Consider the following 21,354-nt stretch of genomic DNA (forward strand, 5'->3'; position numbering starts at 1 on the left):
ATATAACCCTAGATTACGTGAAAATTTATGAATGTAGCAAATTAATTATTGATTTTAATCGTTAATTAACTAAATATATAGTTAATAAACATGATATTTTGTGTATAAAATTAAAAATAATTCTACATTTTTAAACAATAGTTTTAAAAATATAAGTTCGAAATTACTAAATGCTTGACGCGTCAAGGTACAACATGGCGCCCGCTAGAAGGTCTGGTTTGTTTGTTCTAAATGTTTTTAGAAATTTTTCGTTTGAATAGAAGAATTAATAAAGAAATAAATGTTTTATTAGCATTAAAATAGCAGGAAAATATCTTTATAATCAGATCAATATCGTTCCTTTGTTTAAGGCTATAAATAACAGCATATACAGGTTACTTATCAGTTTAACTCTTTAAAAAAAAAAAGGTTTTGTAAGGATATTATAATATATTTTAAACATTAAAAAATGTTAAATTTGATTTCCCGTACGTTAAAAATATATATAATTTGTTAAATATTGAATTATTTTATACATACAAGCAAACCTCTGAACAACGGACACTGACAGGGAAAACTGGCCGTTATTGGAGGTTCTACTATATATCCTACTTAAATTTTTATATTTAGTGAAGCGAAAAAGGCCCCTTTACATATGATAAATAAATAAAGGTCAATTTAATACCTGTATAACTAGGAGAGAAGTCTAAATTTGCCTCTAGTTATAAGGTAATACATTTAAACACGATAAAATTTGTAATTTTGGATACTTAAAACAGTTAATATAATTTTTAAGTACTGTAGAAGACATGCCAAAGTACTGTACAGTACTGTACATCTTGACATGTCTTCTGTCTACTATGAAAGAACATGCCAAGCTGTACCTTGGCATGTGTATAGCTCAGTAAAAAAGACATACCAAGCTGTACACTTGGCAGCTTAGTAAAAAAGACATACCAAGTTGTACACTTGGCAGCTTACTATAAAAGGTATGCCAAGCTGTACCTTGCATGTCTACAGCCTAGTAAAAAAGTACAATTTGGCATGCCTTTTATAGCAGGTTACTTAAAAAGTCTTCTCGGCACGTCTCTATAATAAAATTATCTCGAAATTTTGGGAATTTCTCTTAAAAAAGGCACAGGACCTATTAAAAAAAATCCTATTCTGGAGCGTAAGAACGAAGAGTATTATCATAGATTTAAGCATATTTACCATAAAAATAGGAAATAAATAACACAGTAAATATAAATTTAACGATAATATTAACGTTTCTAAGCGTGAAAAATGATGGTTATAACTATATATATATATTTTTACAGCGCTGACTGAATGGGTGCTAGGTGTAGCAGTTTGGATATTTTCTATAGTCCTGGTAAGTTATTTATTTTTTTTAAATGTATTTATGCACTACTAGTTCAACCTAGATTATTTTTATAGCGATTTCTTTAAACCTTAAACCGGACACAAGCCGTATTTTTCATCTTTATTACTTCTGAGAAGTCGAAAGAATTAAGTCAAAGGCAAAAAAAAAGAGCCAAAAAACCAGCAAAAAAATCCGCCATCTTCTAACGTTATTGCCCACACAGGGCATTTCGGACATTAACCAATAGAACGTCTCGTTACAATCACGTGCTAGACCGTTCATCATTCTTCTTTATACTTTTATATTCGTTAATGGAGATAATACATTCGGTGTCATTCACACTTTTATCTATGCGACTGTATCAGATAAATTTCTTCTTCTTCTTTTTTTTTATTTTTTAATTTGGTCTATGAATAACTCGACGCGAAGATTAATGAATCGTTATCAGTTCGAAACCCTGTCGCCATTTCGGAAATTGAATGGTTGCCGACATCCGATTGGTCGATCGATTCAAATTTTTAACCAATTAACCAATAAACGTAAAGAGATTAATGTGATTAGAATAAAGGGACTTTAGAGTGTTTAGATTAATTATTACGATATATTAATGCAATTGTACTCAATTAACGTTTAATTACGTAACATTTTCCTTATCGATCGTCACGATACGAAACGTGATTATCGTGTTTTGACGCTAGTCACATAGAGTGTAGGTGAAAGTGACGTTACTTTCCTCCAACCCAAACTGACCTACTTGGCAGGAACCAAAGTAGGCCGACCATGAAACATTTCTGACATCACAAAAGGTGGAGTCGCTCTGTCATATGCCATTCTACCCATGAATAGGGGCCTTTTGTAGCCTTTAAGTCTCTTAATTAGCGACTGGAGACCCGAGAAAGAACAGCGACGGTTGTTAATTCGCTCTGTCTCTCTATTGTTTTATATATAAATGACGATGAATTTTTTTTATTTAAATTCTCGATCGGTTTGTTGACATTTCCATCCGCTTTCCGTGAAGTAAATTATTCAGAACTTTACAAAGAAAACCGACTCGGATGTGGTGAGAAGAAGGCGTTACGTGAAATGCCCGATGCCATTAAATCGATGTTGGTGGCAAAACACGATTTTTACCTTGATGACAGTTACGCAAACACGTTTCGTTCACCCTTCATCCCCTTTTTTTCTTTATAAATTTAATGTTTTTAAGCGTTTATTTACTTTAATTTATAACTAGAAGATACTCTGGCTGCGATTGGTTGTTCGGTTTCAGATTAGATATCTCCGTCCGTACAACAACCAATTACATTGCTTTAATCTGTTGCTGAGGTTCTGGTTTCGAACGCTGATTGGTTACACTACTTAAATTCACGCCAATTAAATTAATGTGTAAAATCTCAATATAACACTCCTTTGTGTAATCAGGGCCTTCGAGAGAGGTGGAATTGAGGATTTTTTGTGGTTCCTACCCCTAAAAACTAATGTTATTTTACTAATAAAGCATAAAATATTTAAGATTTCTTTTTATTAATCAAGAAACATTTCTGTGTTTGAGCTGCTCAAACACAGGCCTCATACAAGCTCTGGTATATAATGAATGCACTTTTCATTGCTTTTAACTAAAAAATATACGATAAATTTCACGAAATTTCAAAATTTCATTAACAATTTTTAATAAAACATTACGTTTTTAACTATAAACAACCTTAAATAATTTAATCGACGAGGCTTTAAAGTCTAGGAATGTAAATTTATCACGAAATCTTATATTTGAAGCGAAACAAATTAATGTTTTATATAATTATTTAATAGCTCTTAAGTTATTTAATAAACTTAATTAATTTTTGAACCAAAAATATGTTCGACGAAGCCATAATTTAGCATTTATTTATGAATTTTAAGTAACTAAATCGATTTCTAAAGTATACTTACGCAACGTTATTGATGGGTATTAAAGCCTATTGAATGGAAATTTTTTAAATTATTATAATTTAAACTTAACCACGATGAACTAAAAATCATTATTTTAATGTTAAATCGAATTAACCTAATGGCTATAAGTCACGACATACGTTTTAAATGGGAAAAGCATTTCAATAATCTCAGGCTCAGGGCTGGACTTGGACTTGTAGTGGCCCTAAGCTATAAAATGTAACAGGCCCTTACCCTCCACCAAATAATAGAACATGTAAAAACGTGAGAAACTAAGCTATAAAATATATAACAGGCCCTCCTTTCCAACAAATAACTTAATAATACATAAAAAAAAAACGTCAGGCCCTAAGCTGCAACTTGTTTAGCTTAGGTCCTGTTCAGTCCTGATTATAGTTGTATATACGAATAGGTACTGTACAAGTTTTAAGTACAGTACAGTCAAACCTCGATATAGTGCCTTCCTATACAGTGCCACCCTCATAAAGTGCCAGTAAATACGAACACATCTTCCTCTTTAATATTAAATAAAGAGTGCATTCAGTCCCTGTGAATTACTAAACGTACGATTTTCCCTCGCAAAAGGCATTGTTATCACCGAATCACCCCCCAACGCCCATTGTCTTTCGGTTTAGCGCCATATTCGATTTAGTGCCAATTTACGGAGGCGAACAAGTGTTGGCGCTATATCGAGGTTCGACTGTAACCATAAAAACAACGGATTTTAACTGTTTTAATTAACTTTTTTATGAGTGGATTACCGCATTTAATTACTTTAAAAATTAAAAAATTCCATGTTATTTAATTGATCTTGTGGCAAATTGGGATGTAAAAAATGCCGAAATAAGCAGAAAAAAACTCGCAGGAATCAACACATATTCAATTTATATCACAATATATTCTTATCGAGTTCTTCCTGCATGCGATATGACCTTGGTTATGCATGAACACCATTCACTCTGCTTCTCTTCATTACAAAACATATCGGAAAACTCGATTCCATCTAACCTTTATTTCAATTACCTATGTGACTTTGACATTAAATGTCAAAGCCATTCACTTAAATTTACTTTAAATAAAAGTATTTTCCTGGTAGGCCAAACCGGAAAATCACTTTTCCTTTCTTAAATGATAACGTGTGTATAAATATAAAGTCAAACCTCCGAACAACGGCCACTGACGGGAAAGTAAAAGGTGGACGTTGTTCGGAGGTTGTTGTTACGCATGCATTCAACGTTCTAGAAAAAATGGCTGCTGTTTAGAGGTGGCCGCTGTTGACAGGTGTTCGTTCTTACAGGCCCGACTGTATGATAATAACTCGAAAATAAATCATTTTTAGATGGAATTTGTAAGCAATACTCCAGTTTATTTTTGAAAAATCATGTAAAATATTTCGAAAATTTCTTTTAACTAAGTTAATGGCCGCTTTATAGGAATTCAAACCCAATTTTTAATATGTTCTGCTCCAGTTAAAAGGATATTCTTCATATTCTTCCTCAGATCTAATTTTTTTTTTGAAAATATCGACATTAAACAATACCCTTACAAAGAATTCAGACCACGGAGGGAGGGCACTAGCTGAAGTAACAAGTAAGCTTATATTTATCGCCCGAAGTATGAATACATAAATTTTAAAGCCTCTATTAAAATTATCTTAATGACGTCGTTACCTTAAAACGATAAACATATGGAGATTTATGTCCATAGTTTATAATTGTTATACATGTCAATGCAATAGGACATTAAACTTGACATTTAGCAAATACAAGTAACTTAATTGCTGATTAATAAAATAGCTTTGTAGCTATAAAAATAAATATTAAACACAGCTTTCTCTTTACTTAATTTTACTACTCTTCAAGGAGTTTTGAATTATTTTTCGCTCCGAAGCACGGCATGGTTCAAAGATATCGACGATAACTTATTTGTGATACGGAATGTTTAAGATTTAATTTTTAAATGAATTATTTAGTACATCGGAGAAATTAAACTAATTATCCCGTCTGTTGTTTAAAACTAAAGACGTGTCATTGACTTATTTCGTGATGCATCTTGTTATTCCAATCATTACAGAAAAATGCGGAAATCTTTTCTATGCCGGCTCCTCACTTCTTGTAAGGATTTACTGACTTTTCCTTTCATTCGATATCTTAAATGCCACGGGGCATTACAGCCGATGAATTTTGAAACAGACAAAAATTCGACGGAATTTAACCAATCGACAAAAGGGTTTTTGATCGGTGATTTATTTTAAACTTTAAATTTTATTTATGAAAACTATGTATTAATTTATATATCATTAAAAGAAATATTAAATTAAGTAATAATAATTTATTGCTAAATGTTTAAAAAAAAAAAAATCAAGGAAGTCAAAACACTTCTTATATTGAGGTTGCCAGATTGTTTTAAAGATTAATTCCGCACTGTAAACAGTTCTCGCGTGTGATTAGAGAAAATAATAAATTATTAAACCTACAAAAAATTAAAATTTACCATACTTTTTAATTAATTAATACTTACGTTTATAAAACATTTAATTGAAAGCTTTAATATGTTTATTAGAATAATTTTAAAATTTGAAATTCAAATTTTAAATTATATAATCGTATAGTGTTGCCAGATTATTTTAAAGAAGTTTTACCACCGCTGGAAATTAATTTTCACCTATAATTAGTCGGCAGCACTTCAAAAAATAGATATAATTTTAATTTTTACGATGAATAAAAACAAATTAATCTTTTCACAAATGAACAACAGCGAGTAAGAATTATAGACTTAACAAAATTTCCATTTGGTAAAAGGGAACAAAGAAATAAAAAAAAAAATTTAAGAAAAGATGAAAAATAACAATCTTTGGAAATGTTTCTCTTCTTCATTCCCGTTCTAGTCGTCCTTGAATATACACCTCAAGGTTATTAAACGGCCGCCCACACTTTCTCCACTGAATGCGAACCGTTTCGCTAATTCCAAAAACCGTTTTTTATCATCGTTTTACCGGACGTTTGGTCATTATTTCCGAATGGCCGGTCCTTCGCTAGACTAATTAAGCACCTGTGCCACTACGCTAACATAAAATCCTACTTAAGTGCTTAGCCAGAAACTTTAAACTATTTTACAGTTTTGTACTTCCAAGAAAATCAGTTCGGCATTTAAGAATCCGAAGAGAAATAGGCTTGGTTTAAGCCTCGAGAGGCTTCAATATAGATTTTACATGAAGGCCCTAATATGTATATTGCTCTCATTTCAGGTATCCTCTCAATACAGTCCAAGTTTTCCAAGCCCGTATCTCAGGAGGGAAATATTTATACTTAATTTAGAAGATGGATATTTCGGATGTCAAGTAAACGAATCCACCGATGTTCTACAATTATTCGAGTTATCGAAATTATGTGATAATGTACCTCATTGTTTTCACGGTTCGGACGAAGTTGCGAGCGAACTAAAATGTACAGACAAGAGTAAGTATTTTGTCAAATGAAAGCATTCATCTTTAAATTGGGGTATAATGGGCGGGGTGCTACTGACTATTTTTTTTTATACCGTAAAGTAAGTTAAAATGAGATGATGTAGTCAGATTTATTTACAAAATTGGGTCATCAGTGGGGCTCTTCTGGGAGATTTTATCGTTCTTTTTGTATTTTCTCAGAATTGCCGGTTATCAAAAAACTATAAGAACGCATTGATGATTCTAAAAACTCTATAAAAAAAGTAGAGTTTGGAATGAATAAGAGTGTGGACTGTATTCTCATCCTTGAAACTTGTCCCTTTGATCAAGATAAAACTGAAATAATGCCGGTTTATACGTCAATCTCCTTTAAATGGCTTATCTTCGATTCAAATTTCAAAACAATCTACTGTAGCCTATCTGTATCGGGTTTTTTTTAGTCTTTTAAAGGTTAAAATCTTTTAAATTACACTTATTCCTTTGAAATATTTTAAGTTAAACTTATTCTCTGAAGCTTCTAGCTAAGAATCAATAATTTCTTGAAGCTTCCAGCAAAGAACCAATACATTCCTTGAAGCTTTTAGCAAGAATTATTACATCAATTGCCATTCTTTCTTAGAATTTCAATACATTATAAAGAAAAATCCTTTGTAAAATTTTAATTCATAGGAATCTTCGCTATTCGTATGTTGTTAATAAGCGAAAGGTAGGCACAATTAACCATGCAATGATTTCTTTATGTTTAGAGTTATTTATATGTTTTTATTTTAAGAATTTATAATGTCATCAGTAAATATAACATGGATTTACAGTATATTTACGTGGTAAATCACAAATCTGTAAACACATGTTTATGATTTATGTTATTTGCTTAGATTCATATGTTTTGACTATTCATCTGGTATTACTGTTTTTTATCTGAAAAAGCCCAGAAGTCAAGGCTGTATGTCAGAAACTTGAAATAATGTAAATTTTGGCAAGATATTATAGAGTTTATCATCTAAACCGGTTCTGCAGATTTGCAAATTATTTATTCTTTTTTTTTCCTACCTGATAGGAAAACGAATCATGAATTTTATGTCAGAAAATATCAAAAGTAATGGCGTAAATTATAAGTTTAGGCGTATAATTCCGAAGATACTGTACGTGAAGTAGATCGAATTGTATTACCTTTTCAGTTGCTAAATTTGATGTTTTACGAGGATATTAATGTGTATATTAATGATAATTTACTAAATTTTCGATACAATATATTCAATGCTGTATTTCAGATTTCTGCCATCCGAAGATGCCAAGGTGCATCAATGGTGTATGTTTAGAAAATTTATGTTACTGCAACGATGGCTTTGGTGGAAAAGGATGCGAAATGCCAGGTAAGTGACGTACGACAATAATTTAAAAACAGCGCCCGTTCACACACTATTGCTCATCTGTACTTCGATGCGATTCCATTCTTGGCAACCTTGAACTTACAGCAGGCATCCAAGGCCGACGTGTTTCGCTCAGTATACCTGAGGGAATTGCTTCTATGCCCTTGCCAGGAATTTTTTTTGCGTGTGTGTTGTGTATACTCCTCTGTTGTCTCCTATCCCTTGACCTTGCGAACTTATGAAAAACTACCGGAATATTGGCTAGTACATCACATCCTTCTTCAAAGAAAGCTAAACATTACCTTCTGGGTGTTATTATAGTGTTCATTGGCACTTGTTTTGATACTTTGGCCATTCACTCTACTATTACTGGTCACGATTGGTTAAAAATATCTGATAAAAAAATGTTTTAAAACTTAGATTCTAGAGCTGTCATAAAAATGAATATAAACCCTATAATACGTACTTTATTAGTACAAATTTTCAGATAAAGATACACATATAAACTAAATGAATAAACTACACAAGGAATAATTTTAATTGTTATAAACGGACCTATTTTATAATTGTTTTTAAGATAATTATCAAAAATATTAAAGTATGTAGGCTATAAAATTAAACTGTTTTAAGTAAGGTCACGAATGTAAATTATTTTAATGATTATAAAGGCGTTAAAACTATTCGAAGACCTATATTTTACATAGATAACAAGACAATTTACCAACCTTTCCACGACTTAAAGGAATATCTAAACATTTTAATATTTAAATTTGAATTTAAAACCTACCGTTTTTAAATCGATGTACTTAATTTTAATTTATAAAATAAATAAGCTATAATTATTAGTAATCACGAGAGGAAATTCAGTAATTAGCTAGTAGAACGGACGTGATAGTAATAAAATGTTAACACGTTGACTGCCACGTGACTTTTTAGGATTCTGTTGTAAAACGCCAACTTAATTTAATTATATTATATTATTAAAAACTCTAATCAGAGTATATAGTAATAATCAAATAGCATATAAAATGTGTTTTTCTTAAAATAAAGGTATTACGAATTATCTCGTAGTTGGCTTATGTAACAGAAAGCTCTTCGCTAAAGCCAAACTACGAGTTAATTCGTGCACAGACACGATTCGTCCTGTCACTTCGCTACAGCCAATCGGAGATGTGCGTCTAAATTCATTAGTAATAAATCGGATATAGAGGCGAGCACATCACATTTACGTCTTTTTTGAGAGTGTTATTTTTTATTTATTTTTATAATCAAATTATAAATATCCCAAAATGGATAAGAAAAGACCACTGACTAAAAAACAACTTGATTACTACACTAATCTAAGTGATTCAGAATCTGACAAAATTTTTGGTGAGGATGGGGGAGTTTATTTGGCAGCGAAATGGTCCTGTTACTGTATGTAAATGGAAAGACAAACGAGAAGTCCTTACCATTTCAAACATGCACGTTGTTGAAATGGTAGAGGTGTTCAATCGCAATGGAAAATGTTCGACGAAACCGAATATAATTCGAGATTATAATCATGGAACGTCTGGCATTGACGATCAGATCAAATGCTATCGTACTACACAGCTCTAAGAAAGACTATTAGATGGCTCAAAAAGGTTGCATTACATATTATAGAAATATATATACATAATGCACACAAACTCTTTCAAAAAGCAACTTCTTCTAAAATAAAACTTATGCTTCTCTATAAGCTAACTTATGCTTCTCTTTTTCTCTAAAATAAAACTTATGCTTCTCATTATGACGAATGCTTCTCTAAACTAAAAGTTTAGAGAAGCATTCGTCAAAGCGTTGATTGGAGAAGAGATTCAACCAGTTTCAAAAAAAATTAAATTGCAGAAGCTTCACTATTTACAGAGTATCCCATCTACTCAGAAAAAACAACATCCATGTCGAATTTGTACCAAAGCTAAAAAACGCCGAGAAACGCGTTATTTCTGTCCAATCTGTCTTGAGAAGCCAGCCCTTTGCGTAGAAGATTGTTTTAAAAATTATCACAAACAATAAAAATATCGTTTTGCTTTTGATTTTGAATAAACATTTTATAATATTTTCTGTTCGTTTAAATTTATATTTTTGTTTTATAAATTATCACAAACAATAAAAATATTGTTTTGCTTTCGATTTTGAATAAACTTTTTATGATTATATTTTCTGTTCATTAATTAATAAATGTTCTGTTCATGTAAGCCAAACTTGATTTTTTGTTCTTGCCCCTGAAGCTATCTATTCATATTTACACTGATATACTACGAATTACATCGTAGCTGCACAAATATGGCAAGGAAACAAACTACGATATAACTCGTAGGTGGCGTCCTAGCAGAAACGTAACTACGAGTCATCTCGTGATGGCAGTAATGTTAAGTTAGTAACTGCAGGCAGGAACATATATTACAGAGGAAATCGCAGTGGGAGACCCAGACACCGAGGACCCACGAGCACCAAACACCCCAGGCCAATACGTTGAAATAAAAAATATATATAAATTAATATCTTAGCAACACGAAAGAGTAGTTTAAAATTTGTATACATGAATTATTACGGTTTTAAAATAGGATTACAAGTGCGTATACGCGCGTCGTAAATTCATTGGATCGATAATTATATTCTCTCGGACTGTTGTTGAGGGTTGATTGTCCGACCTTGAAGTTATGCCCTCTTCTGAAAATGCATAAAACCGGACTTAAGTTTAAAGTTCAGGAATGAATTTTTTTCGCTCTTAATGCCTATTTATAAAAAGGATTCGTTAACAATTTACCAAGTAATGCTTGTTTAACATGCAACATAATAGAATAGCGTCCTATTTATACAGGTAGAAAACAGATTTTACCGGAAAACCGGGTAAAAAAAAAACGATAGTTGACTAGTTATAACTACCGGATCCCCTACGACGGATATATTTTAAATTAAATAAAGGATAAAAATATAGGAATAAACTTTCTATAAATGTTCTCAATAAGAAGAACCAGTTAAAAGAAAATTCCAAAACGCCTATGATCTCAAGGCAATCTTTTTAAGAAAGATTTTTTTAAAGAGGTTCGAGTTCATAGAGTGGGTGTTTAACCTATTTAAACATTTGCCAAAATGTTCCTGCTTCTAACTTGACCCACCTTCGTTGGTCAGGCTGTTTAAATAGGACAAATCTTTATTGCTTGTTTAACTGGTTTCGTATCTCTTTAGAAATGATTTTATATTATGACTCATTCGTATCAATCCATTGTTGATAAATGAGAAAATTCTAGACAATTTGAATAAAATCGTGAGCCAAATGTTAAATAATTTTAAACACGTTTAAGGCTTATATATATACGTATAAAAATATATTTTTTAAGCTATCAGAAAGTAGATTAACGCCCGAACTGATCGGGTAATTAGTTAAACTTTAAATGGTTTTTACGTAATTTTAAACGAAATTTTCGATTAATTATCAAATTTTATACTATTTATAAACTTATGAAATTATATTATGTAAGATAAAAGGAAATTACGGTACGAAGTAGTGATAATAATTTTGCAAAAAGGTATTATTATTATTATTATTATTCTTTTATTGCCTTATTAAAAACGAAGAAAACTTCGATAGTTTGTTTGTTTATTCGTTTATTGTCTGTAAGCAGTAGTGATAACTAAAACAAATTACTTAGGTTCGAAGGAACGTAGATTGTCGTGAGTTCGTGCCTGACCAACGGGCTAGATTCTATTCCGGGGCTTCTTCACGTGGTTAACACCAAAATAGGGGTCAGTTTTCCGTAGAAAATCTTCTCGGGAGGCCCTAGCACCTAAATAGGGGATATACACCGACGGCTCTAAAGACGGTGGCTTAGTAGGTGCTGCGTTTTGTGTCTATTCTGGTGGGGTACATGTGTACTCACAATCAGTCAGATTGAACGAGGAGGCTTCCGTGTTTCAGGCAGAACTGGTGGCTCTGGCGGGGGCGTCCCAGTGGATCCTATTACATCCGGGTCCTGAGCCTGTCACGGTTTACTCTGACAGCCAATCGTCGCTTCAGGCATTAAGCGACGGGTATCATAGAGATGAGATGGTACGAGAGATCAGAGGTAGGGTACTGAGGGCGAGGCACGAACGACACGTTGCCCTGCGGTGGGTCCGAGGCCACATCGGGATCCCGGGCAACGAACGTGCCGACCAACTGGCCAAGGCGGGGGCCAGGGGCCCATTTGTAACGAGGACGGTAGAACCCTCGGCAACATACATAAAAGGTACTCTACTGCAGTGGTCGATGAGGAGTTGGCAAGAGAGCTGGACTCAGAGTACGGTGGGTAGGTCGACCCACGCCTTCGTGCCTGACGTTGGCCTTACCCCAGTGAGTTGTTGTAGGTTGCTTACGCAGATACTGACCGGACACGGGAGGTTTCCCCACTTCAAGTCCATTCTTGGACAAGGAGATGGTTGCTGCTCCTGTGGGTGTCCTCGCGGCGACGCGAGACACTACGTACTTGACTGTCCTCTCACAGAGGATTTCCGCCGAGGGGCTGACCAAGTCGACTGGTCCAAGCCGCCTGAACAAGTACTTCGAACGCTAGCAGCAAGTGAAGGAAACTTATTGAAACTAAAGGAATTGATGGTTAAAGTCTCAGATCTTTTCGATCTATGAGCCCAATGGACGCATTGGGCTGGGCACCCTCTTCTTGTAGGGAAAGGTGCCCTATTTAATGCTTGGGATTATCAATTACGATAAGTCTGTACGTTTTATCAATTGCGGCAAAGGAGCATGCCGCATAACAAATCTTGACAGAGCAAGAATATGCGGTGAAAACCGCACAAACAAATAAAAGTTATGCCAATGTTAGTGAGTTGGGGCTAAGAGGGCGGATGACAGCTCAGGAGAAGCCGTTGGCGCCCCAACTAAAAGTAAAAGAGTCAGTGACTACCTTCGGGTAAGAGACCAAGGCCCATGATTAAGGCATAGTCTCTCGAACCCTGTAGTGCCTGGTGGCGGAGCAGGGGAAAAGAGTTTCCGTAGAAAATCTTCTCGGGAGGCCCTAGCACCTAAATAGGGGCCAGTTTCCCATAGAAAGTCCTCCCCTGGTTATCGTCTTTATGTTGCGCTGTCTTATCCCATAAATCCAATCTAAATTCCTTTAAAAGTTATAAATCATTACCTGAGCTTTTCAGCGATCGTAAAAGGTCCTTTTCGAGGCCCTAGTATGTTAAAAGGCGTTAAAACGTGTATTAAACTTTTAAATAATAATAAAAAAAATTGTTAATACATACAAAATGTAATCGAACGAAGTGTTTGTAGGTCCTTTGATAGGGTCTACTTAACATAACCTTTAGAAATTTCGCCATATTTTGAGAATTTTGACATTTTTTAATTAAAAAAAACCGGCTTTTGTTACTTAAATGGTAGAAAATTATATTCCTATGGTATTTAATAGGGAAAAGGGCCTAACAGAACCGTATCAGGGCCCTATATATACGTCAAATCTACGAAACCACTAAGGAGAAATACAAAAATGGCCGCTGTTTGGAAGTTATTTTGCATGCATTAAAGAAAAATTTCCCGAAAAATGGCCGCTATTTAGAGGTGGCCGTTGTTGGCAGGTGGCCGCTATTGGATGTGCGACTGTATTTAATTTTACAACACTGCGCCGTTTCTTTAATTTACTTTTGTAGAATATAATTAACAAATGATTAATACATTAAAATTCATATTTAAAAAAATAATTTTCTTATAGATGAAAATGAATGTAAATATAGACCTTGTGATGTTTTTGGGCATTGTACAAACACAATGGGAAGTTTTTATTGTTCTTGCTTTCCCGGATACGAAGGTGATGGATTTGAATGCCACGGTAAGTGAATTTATTATTATTATTAATAATTATAAGCAATAATATATTAAAAGTATATTTTTAATTAATGAATATTATTAGTTTTTGTGCTTCTCGATAAAATAATTATTATGTTAAAACGAATTCTATTGGCTGTTCGTCCGTAAGCAGACGAATTTTGAATTTAGGGATTTTTTCGCTTTTTTAGAAGCGCGAGGAAATTTCTGAAAATTTGTGTAATATTAAATTTACAACAAAATTTCATAAATTTATTTACCGTATTATTTAGATAATTAATAAAACATACATAAATATTTTTTGATTGTAATAAATAAATTCCTTAATTAAATGACGAATGAACTAAATAAATTCTGAGCAGACGATTTTTGAATTTCGAATTTAGGGATATTTCCCTTTTTAGAAACTAGAAAAACATCCCTTAAATTAAAAAAAAAAAAATATATATATATATATATTATTAATTTCTCAAAACTTATAAAATATTAAATTTATAATAAAATTTCATAAACTTATTTATCATTTAACCATTTTAATAAAACGTATTTATATATAATTCTTCCTGTATAATATATAGTCTTTAAATAATAAACGATAAGAATATTAAAATATAATTATATTAGATTAGGATTAAATTTATATTTATTATTTAAACTTTAAATATGCGATTTAAAAAATGTTCTAATCCGTAAAAATTAGGGAAATTACCCTAAAATTTAATTTTTTTTTTTTGAAATACGTAATTGGTCGAGAAAATGTTAACATTTCTCTTGTTTAACGAGACAGAAACTGTCCCTAATAACCACGGCTGGAAAACAGGATAGATCAAGGTCGTATTTATTAGTGAAACGGAAATCAAAGTCTCAATTAATTATAACACAGAAGAGAGAACATGGAACGGAAACATATTTGCAACGGACCGTCGCCATTTTTGTTTTGTTAGGGGGGAAAATAAAAAGTATACAGGTGGAAGGCGGGGGAAAAATAACGGTCAATTGCCACCTACTAAGTCAGAAATGTGGAAAATAGAATCCGGTTTGACGACCAATAATGATAATAATAAGCTGTTTTCTTGGAAAAGAAAAGTTTTGCGACGAAAATTACCATTTGATTAACATAATTTTACATTTCCTTTTATTATGTCAGTTCAATTGAAGGGAATCATCTCCTGTTTGAAGTTTATTCATACATATGATCTATATCAATCACATATCTGTGAAGATTTATTGATGTTTTTCACCTGGAAATCAATTTTAGAATGGAAATTTGATTAAAATAACTTGTATACAATTCCCTAGTCGAATAAGCACATTCGTGTTGTATAGTAGACGCCAATCTTTGATTTTTCCAATGTTTACATGGGGTCAGCATTCCCATCTTTAATCTGTCTTCTCCACTTCTCACTCCTCTCTCCTTCATTCCATGTCCATCTCAGATTCCTCCTCCCTATCACTTCCAACTTCCCAATCCTCTTTTCATCATAGTAATCACTTCTTCTCTCCACGTGTCCAAACTGGATTAATATATATAGGACCCATCTTGATTGTTATGTAGTCATTCCCAACTCTGTCCTTTGTCGCATGGCATGTTTGTCTTGGCCTTCTCGTCTCTGTCTTTTCCTGGGCTCTTGTAATTGCCCACGTCTTGGCAGGTCTTACCACAGGTTTTATAATCTTCCTTTCATTTTGCAGCTTGTTTTCTTATCGCACGACACTCTACTCATCCACTGTGAACTCTATGCTGGATTTCTGCACTCGTTCTTCTATCCAGGTTAAGGATAATACAAGTTCATATTAATTTTAAAAATATAACAACAGATTGGTAGCCATAATCTTGAGATTTGTATGAATTTTTATACTTCTTAACAATCATCAATAATTACGAAATAGCTTATTTTTTGGATAATCCATTATAATTCAACTTAATTTAGCATAAAGGTCATAAATTACATAGTTCTATTCTTTCTTATGTGTACATCAATTGATTTGTAGATTCAATAATTTATTTTATTGAGCAATTGCTTTATAACGTGAATACTGATCCATGATCTTTGATTTTTTTATAGAATATTCAAAATGTTTTCTTGAGAATAATCTAAAATAAGTTACATAAAATAGAATTTAATGAATATTATGTTTACTTCAGGATTTAAATAAGAATTGATTCTGTAATAGTTATATATAAGCAGTGCTGAATTACCCACTAGGAATTTGAGGCACATGCCCAGAATCCCTGGGTCTTGGGGCCCCACAGAGCCGTGCCAAACAGTTTGTTACCCAAAGTAAAACTTCATATGTGGTGCCCCCAATTCAATGTTAATTACAAAAAATTCTATGGGGTTCGTTTTGATTCCCCAAGGTCGGCACCTGGGCACGTGCCCACCTTTGCCCCCTTAGTTACACCGCTGGGCCCCAAAATTGGAAAAAAATTTTAAGTTAATGAAACTTGGTACCATATTGATAAATGAATAGACTAATACTGCTTCTAAAGGTTAAATTATGCAATTATTAAATAGTTTTGTCTTTGCAATTGTATATCATAATTTATAAACAATTCTATAGCTACTGTTAAGCATTGTTGGTGTATGAAATGGTAAAATTACGTAGAGGAGAGCCTCCAAATCTACCAGAAAGTCTTATCTTCCAATTTATATTAACAATTGAAATTTAATAATCTTAATGTATTTAATAGAAAATTATATTTTGATTATCTTAGAAGATAAAGTTGTTTGATATGTACAGATATTAAATTAATATATTTGTATTTAAATTAGTTTCAAATTTTTTATGTGCGTTAATGGTTTGTCGTGATAATTCTTAATTGAACTTCTTTTAAAATATTCTCAATTATTACAAAATATGCAGTAATTTAGTATAAGAATCATGCTAGTGGTCATCCCTATTGTCAAGTAACATATAATTAAGTTTTCTGATGGTTTTGCTCCTAGTCAAAAACTAGAAACTCATTTTTACTTCCGGTTAATTTCTTTTTGGCTATTGTCTTCCCAATGGCATTAATGGATGAAAGTGCCAATAATGAATTTTTATTTATAAAAAAATCTTTCTGCTTATATATTTTATTTTGAGATTTTACTTGTTCAGATAATTAACAATAAGCAAAAAGATATTAGAACAGTTCGGATACGGATAAAATGAAGTAAATTTCTAGAAAATTTAACTTTTATTCCCTAAATTATTTTTAAATTAATATAATTTTTTGAGAATTTGATGGTATTTTAGCCACATAACTAAAGGTATGCCAATAAAATTTCTCATAACAATATTAACATTATTTTTAGATCAGATAGGATACAAGAATATCTCAATGTAAAGGTGACTTTTCACATTAAAGAATAATTTGTCTGGGTGCTAAACAAAAGAAATTCCTGATTATTATCTGATTTTTTTTCGATCCGCGGAAAAAGATTCGGTGTTACACATTCCTATACAATGGCAGTTTAAACTGACTCAGCATCACTAATGGTATTTTGTCCTTTCACAATAGATTCTTTTAGTTTCTACTAATATGATGATTTTCAAATATTTTTCAGTTAGTTCGGGTTCTCGTGACAAGTCCGATAGCTAATGATTATTGTACGATTATAAATAATGTAACATTTCTTCACTTAAATCGGTGATTCCAAAATTCGGTCCTACTTGAGGGTAGTAGAAGACTCGAGGGGGTGCTGCAAGGTGGGGAGACAAAAATTCATTTTAAAATGAAAAAAAATGTAAGAAATATATGCACTAAAAGGGGGGGTATAGTCCAAAAAGTTTGGGAAACAGTGATTTAAGTATAAAAACAAATTAAAGATAGTATAACTGATTATGCCGAGTTCTTAAAAAAATTAATTCTTTAATTTAATGTGTGAGTTTTATAAAATAATATAATATAGACATAAAATACAGTTTATAAATTTTTATATTTAGGTAAATGATAGTTTTAAATATTTTAATTATAGTAATTAATACTTAATTTAATTTTGTAGATATAAATGAATGTGAAATTCCATCATTGGCATCATTATGTGTGCCAAATTCTGAATGCTGTAATTTACCTGGTCATTATAAATGTAAATGTTCTCCTGGATATACAGGAAATGCTACGGTTGCCTGTTTAGGTAAAGTAAAAGTGTTTTTTAACTATTGCATATAAATTAATTTACAATTATATGATCACTAATTATTATTATTATTATTAATAATATCTTTTCAGATATTGATGAATGTTTAGATGAAAGTTCCTGTGGTAAGGGAGCCCATTGTGAAAATATTCCGGGCAGTTATCGATGCTTTTGCCCGACGGGTTTTGATGGTGATCCCTTCACAGAATGTTTAGGTTTGTAAGGTTTTGTTTCATTATTGTTATATTTTTATTAAAAATATTGAAACTTTTTATATAATATATTTCAGATGTGGACGAATGTAGAAGAAATCCTTGTGGTCCCGGTGCTTTATGTGAAAATACCCGAGGGGGATATACCTGTAGTTGTCCGCTTGGATATGTTGGTAATCCACGTCCCGAAATTGCCTGCATAGATATAAACGAATGTCTGGATTCACATTTTCCGTGTGGAAAGAATGCTAAGTGTGAAAATACAAATGGTGGCTATTATTGTGTATGTCCCGAAGGATATACTGGAAATGCTAAGCAAATATGCAATGGTTAGTATTTAATTCCTAATGAAAACTTTTATTGATAATATCATTAAAATTTGAAATAAATGAATGTATATTTGACATATAAATTTCAGATATCAATGAATGCCCTCATTCTTGTGGAGCCAATACGGAATGTTCTAATTTGCCTGGAAGTTATAAATGTCAATGTAAACCTGGTTATGATGGTGATGCTTATTTATCTGCTGGTTGTCATGGTGGGTTAATTATTTATGAATGCAGTTTTTTAAAATAGCATCGGTTAATTCAACAGATATTATTAAATTTCTTTTTGTGATGTTTATTCTAATAGATGTGGACGAATGCCTTAGACAAGATGCATGTGGACTTAATGCAGAATGTCATAATATCCCTGGAACTTATGAATGTGTATGCAAAGAAGGATATTCTGGAGATCCCCGTATTTTGTGTGCAGGTAAATGATTATTATTTCAAACACTACAGTCACAAATAAATATTCAAAGTTTATATTGAAAAAAGTTAAAGATGATATTATATATTTGAAAAATGATTAATATAGGAAAATAAATATTACAATTAAATTTACAATTTAACTATATTATTTATTTTCATAAATTCTATGAACTGAAGGCAAAACACGATAACATGATTTATATTGTTTATTAATTCATATTTTATGTAAGTTGAGGAAACATACTTTTAAAATGGTAAAAAATATAATTGTCAATGAACAGGGTTCAACATATCAGTGGCTTAGCGAACATAACTGGCGCCTGAGGCATAACTGGCGCCTGGGGCATAACTGGCGCCCGACACTTTATTGGGCACCCCTCTCCTCCTCCAGAAACATATATAGTTTGTCTTGGAGACCATTTGGGCGCCCCTCTGTGAGTGGCGCCCGGTGCATGATGCATCTCCTTGCACCCCCCTCGCTACGCCACTGAAACATATTATAATATTTTGTAATGTCTTGATTAACTAATGCTAATATTAATGCTAATTATTTAATTTTCAGATATTGATGAATGTATAAGATTCAATCCTTGTTCTGAAAATTCTGAATGTTTTAATATACCTGGCTCTTATGAATGTAAATGTCTTGAAGGATATGATGGAAATGGAAGAGAAGCTTGTACTAGAGGTATTAAAAAAAACACTTAAAATGAAATTAAAGTAAGTAATTTATAATTTTAGTAATAAATGTCTGATCATTAAATATATATTTTTAGTTCAAGTGGATGTACGTTGTCGTGGAAATCACGAATGTACGCAAAATGCCGAATGCTATCATTCTAGATGCCAGTGTAAAAGTGGATTTCAAGTCAATGGTATTGAATGTGTCGGTAAGTTAAAGTTTTTAGTACGTGATTGCAATATATGTTAATTATAGTATTTAATACAGTTAGTAGTCTCTGTAATAAATATATTCACTAATATGTAAGTTTATAGTATTGAAAAATAAGTAAGTTACTAATAAAATTTTCATTTTATTTTCCATATTTTATATTTTCATATTTAATATTTAAGATTTTTTATTAATAATCAAATTTTTAATAAACAGACGTTGACGAATGTCGTACATCACATATATGTGGCAGGAATGCAATATGCCGTAATTCTTTTGGAAATTATCTTTGTGAATGTAAAACTGGATATGAGAAAATAAAATCTACTCCTCAAAGTCCTTGCAGAGGTATAATTTAAATTATTATAGTTAAAATCTTTATTTAAATTACTTTTTAAGTAAGTAATGATTTAAAGATGAATTATTAAAATTTATGTTTGTTTAGATATAAATGAGTGCTTATTTGGACATTTTCCTTGTGGTACCAATGCAAAATGTGTTAATAATGATGGAGGTTATGAATGTTTGTGTCCAGATAATCTCATAGGGGATGCAAAAGTAGCTTGTAAATGTAAGTAAAATTTTCTTATGTATATTTTTAAACTAATTATTTTATCTGAAAGTATTGAAATATAATATTAAAAATAGTTAGTAAAATAGAAAAAGTCTTCTTATTGTTTTTGATAAAATACAAATTCCATATCCAAAATAAAACTAATTGTAAAACAATAATTACTGTGATGGTGGACAAAAACATGATTAAATTTTATAATAATTCTCTTTAGCTCCATGTGATGGTGTAGATTGTGGACCACATGCAGAGTGTCAAGCAAATGGACAAGAAGCTGCCTGTATCTGCAATTTGGGATACACATTTGATCCAAACAATATCAATGCTGGCTGTCTAGGTTAGAATTTACTTTAATTTTTTATAAATATTTATTAAGAAACAATAATTGTTTCTAATCTTTGATATATTTATAGACTAAAATACCATGTTTTCTCAATTCTAATGCACCATCAAATCTAACTCACATCTGATTTTTGAGTCATTAAAACCAAAAAACATTTAGCTCATGAATGTAAATACATATCATATATCTAAAATGTAGCCACATAAAGTTAATGTGATAAATTCATTTTTTGAAAAGCATTTTATTCTCGTGTTTTTACTGCTTCACGATGCTCATATTCTCATGTAAATACAATACATTAGAAAAATACATATGGATATGAAAATAATAATAAAAAATACTGTAAAATGATACTTAACATATACAACACTTTGCAATATGGTTTTATTTTTTACAAATAAATATGGGTTTAAAAAATCTTCAAAGATGATAGGAGGGAGGATGAGTCTTTGTTTCCAGTCATGTATTCTCCCAGTCATCACAAAATGTATGATGGAGATGACTGCAATATTATTATAGCATT

General features: G+C 31.8%; 1 protein-coding gene across 1 annotated transcript in view; it reads left to right on the forward strand.

Annotated features, from left to right (window-relative positions):
• Positions 1-21,354, forward strand: part of LOC136987229 (uncharacterized) — a 73,998-nt gene that overhangs the window by 15,266 nt on the left and 37,378 nt on the right. Inside the window, 14 exon segments of the mRNA XM_067284921.1 lie at positions 1,299-1,351; positions 6,519-6,729; positions 7,988-8,089; positions 13,819-13,935; positions 17,921-18,052; positions 18,148-18,270; positions 18,345-18,596; positions 18,686-18,808; positions 18,904-19,026; positions 19,588-19,713; positions 19,802-19,915; positions 20,134-20,265; positions 20,363-20,488; positions 20,703-20,825. Of these exon segments, the coding sequence (XP_067141022.1) occupies positions 1,299-1,351; positions 6,519-6,729; positions 7,988-8,089; positions 13,819-13,935; positions 17,921-18,052; positions 18,148-18,270; positions 18,345-18,596; positions 18,686-18,808; positions 18,904-19,026; positions 19,588-19,713; positions 19,802-19,915; positions 20,134-20,265; positions 20,363-20,488; positions 20,703-20,825 (1,857 nt within the window).

Source organism: Centruroides vittatus, unplaced genomic scaffold, assembly GCF_030686945.1.
Source record: "Centruroides vittatus isolate TY-2023 unplaced genomic scaffold, ASM3068694v2 scaffold_149, whole genome shotgun sequence".
Classification (NCBI taxonomy): Eukaryota; Metazoa; Arthropoda; class Arachnida; order Scorpiones; family Buthidae; genus Centruroides; species Centruroides vittatus.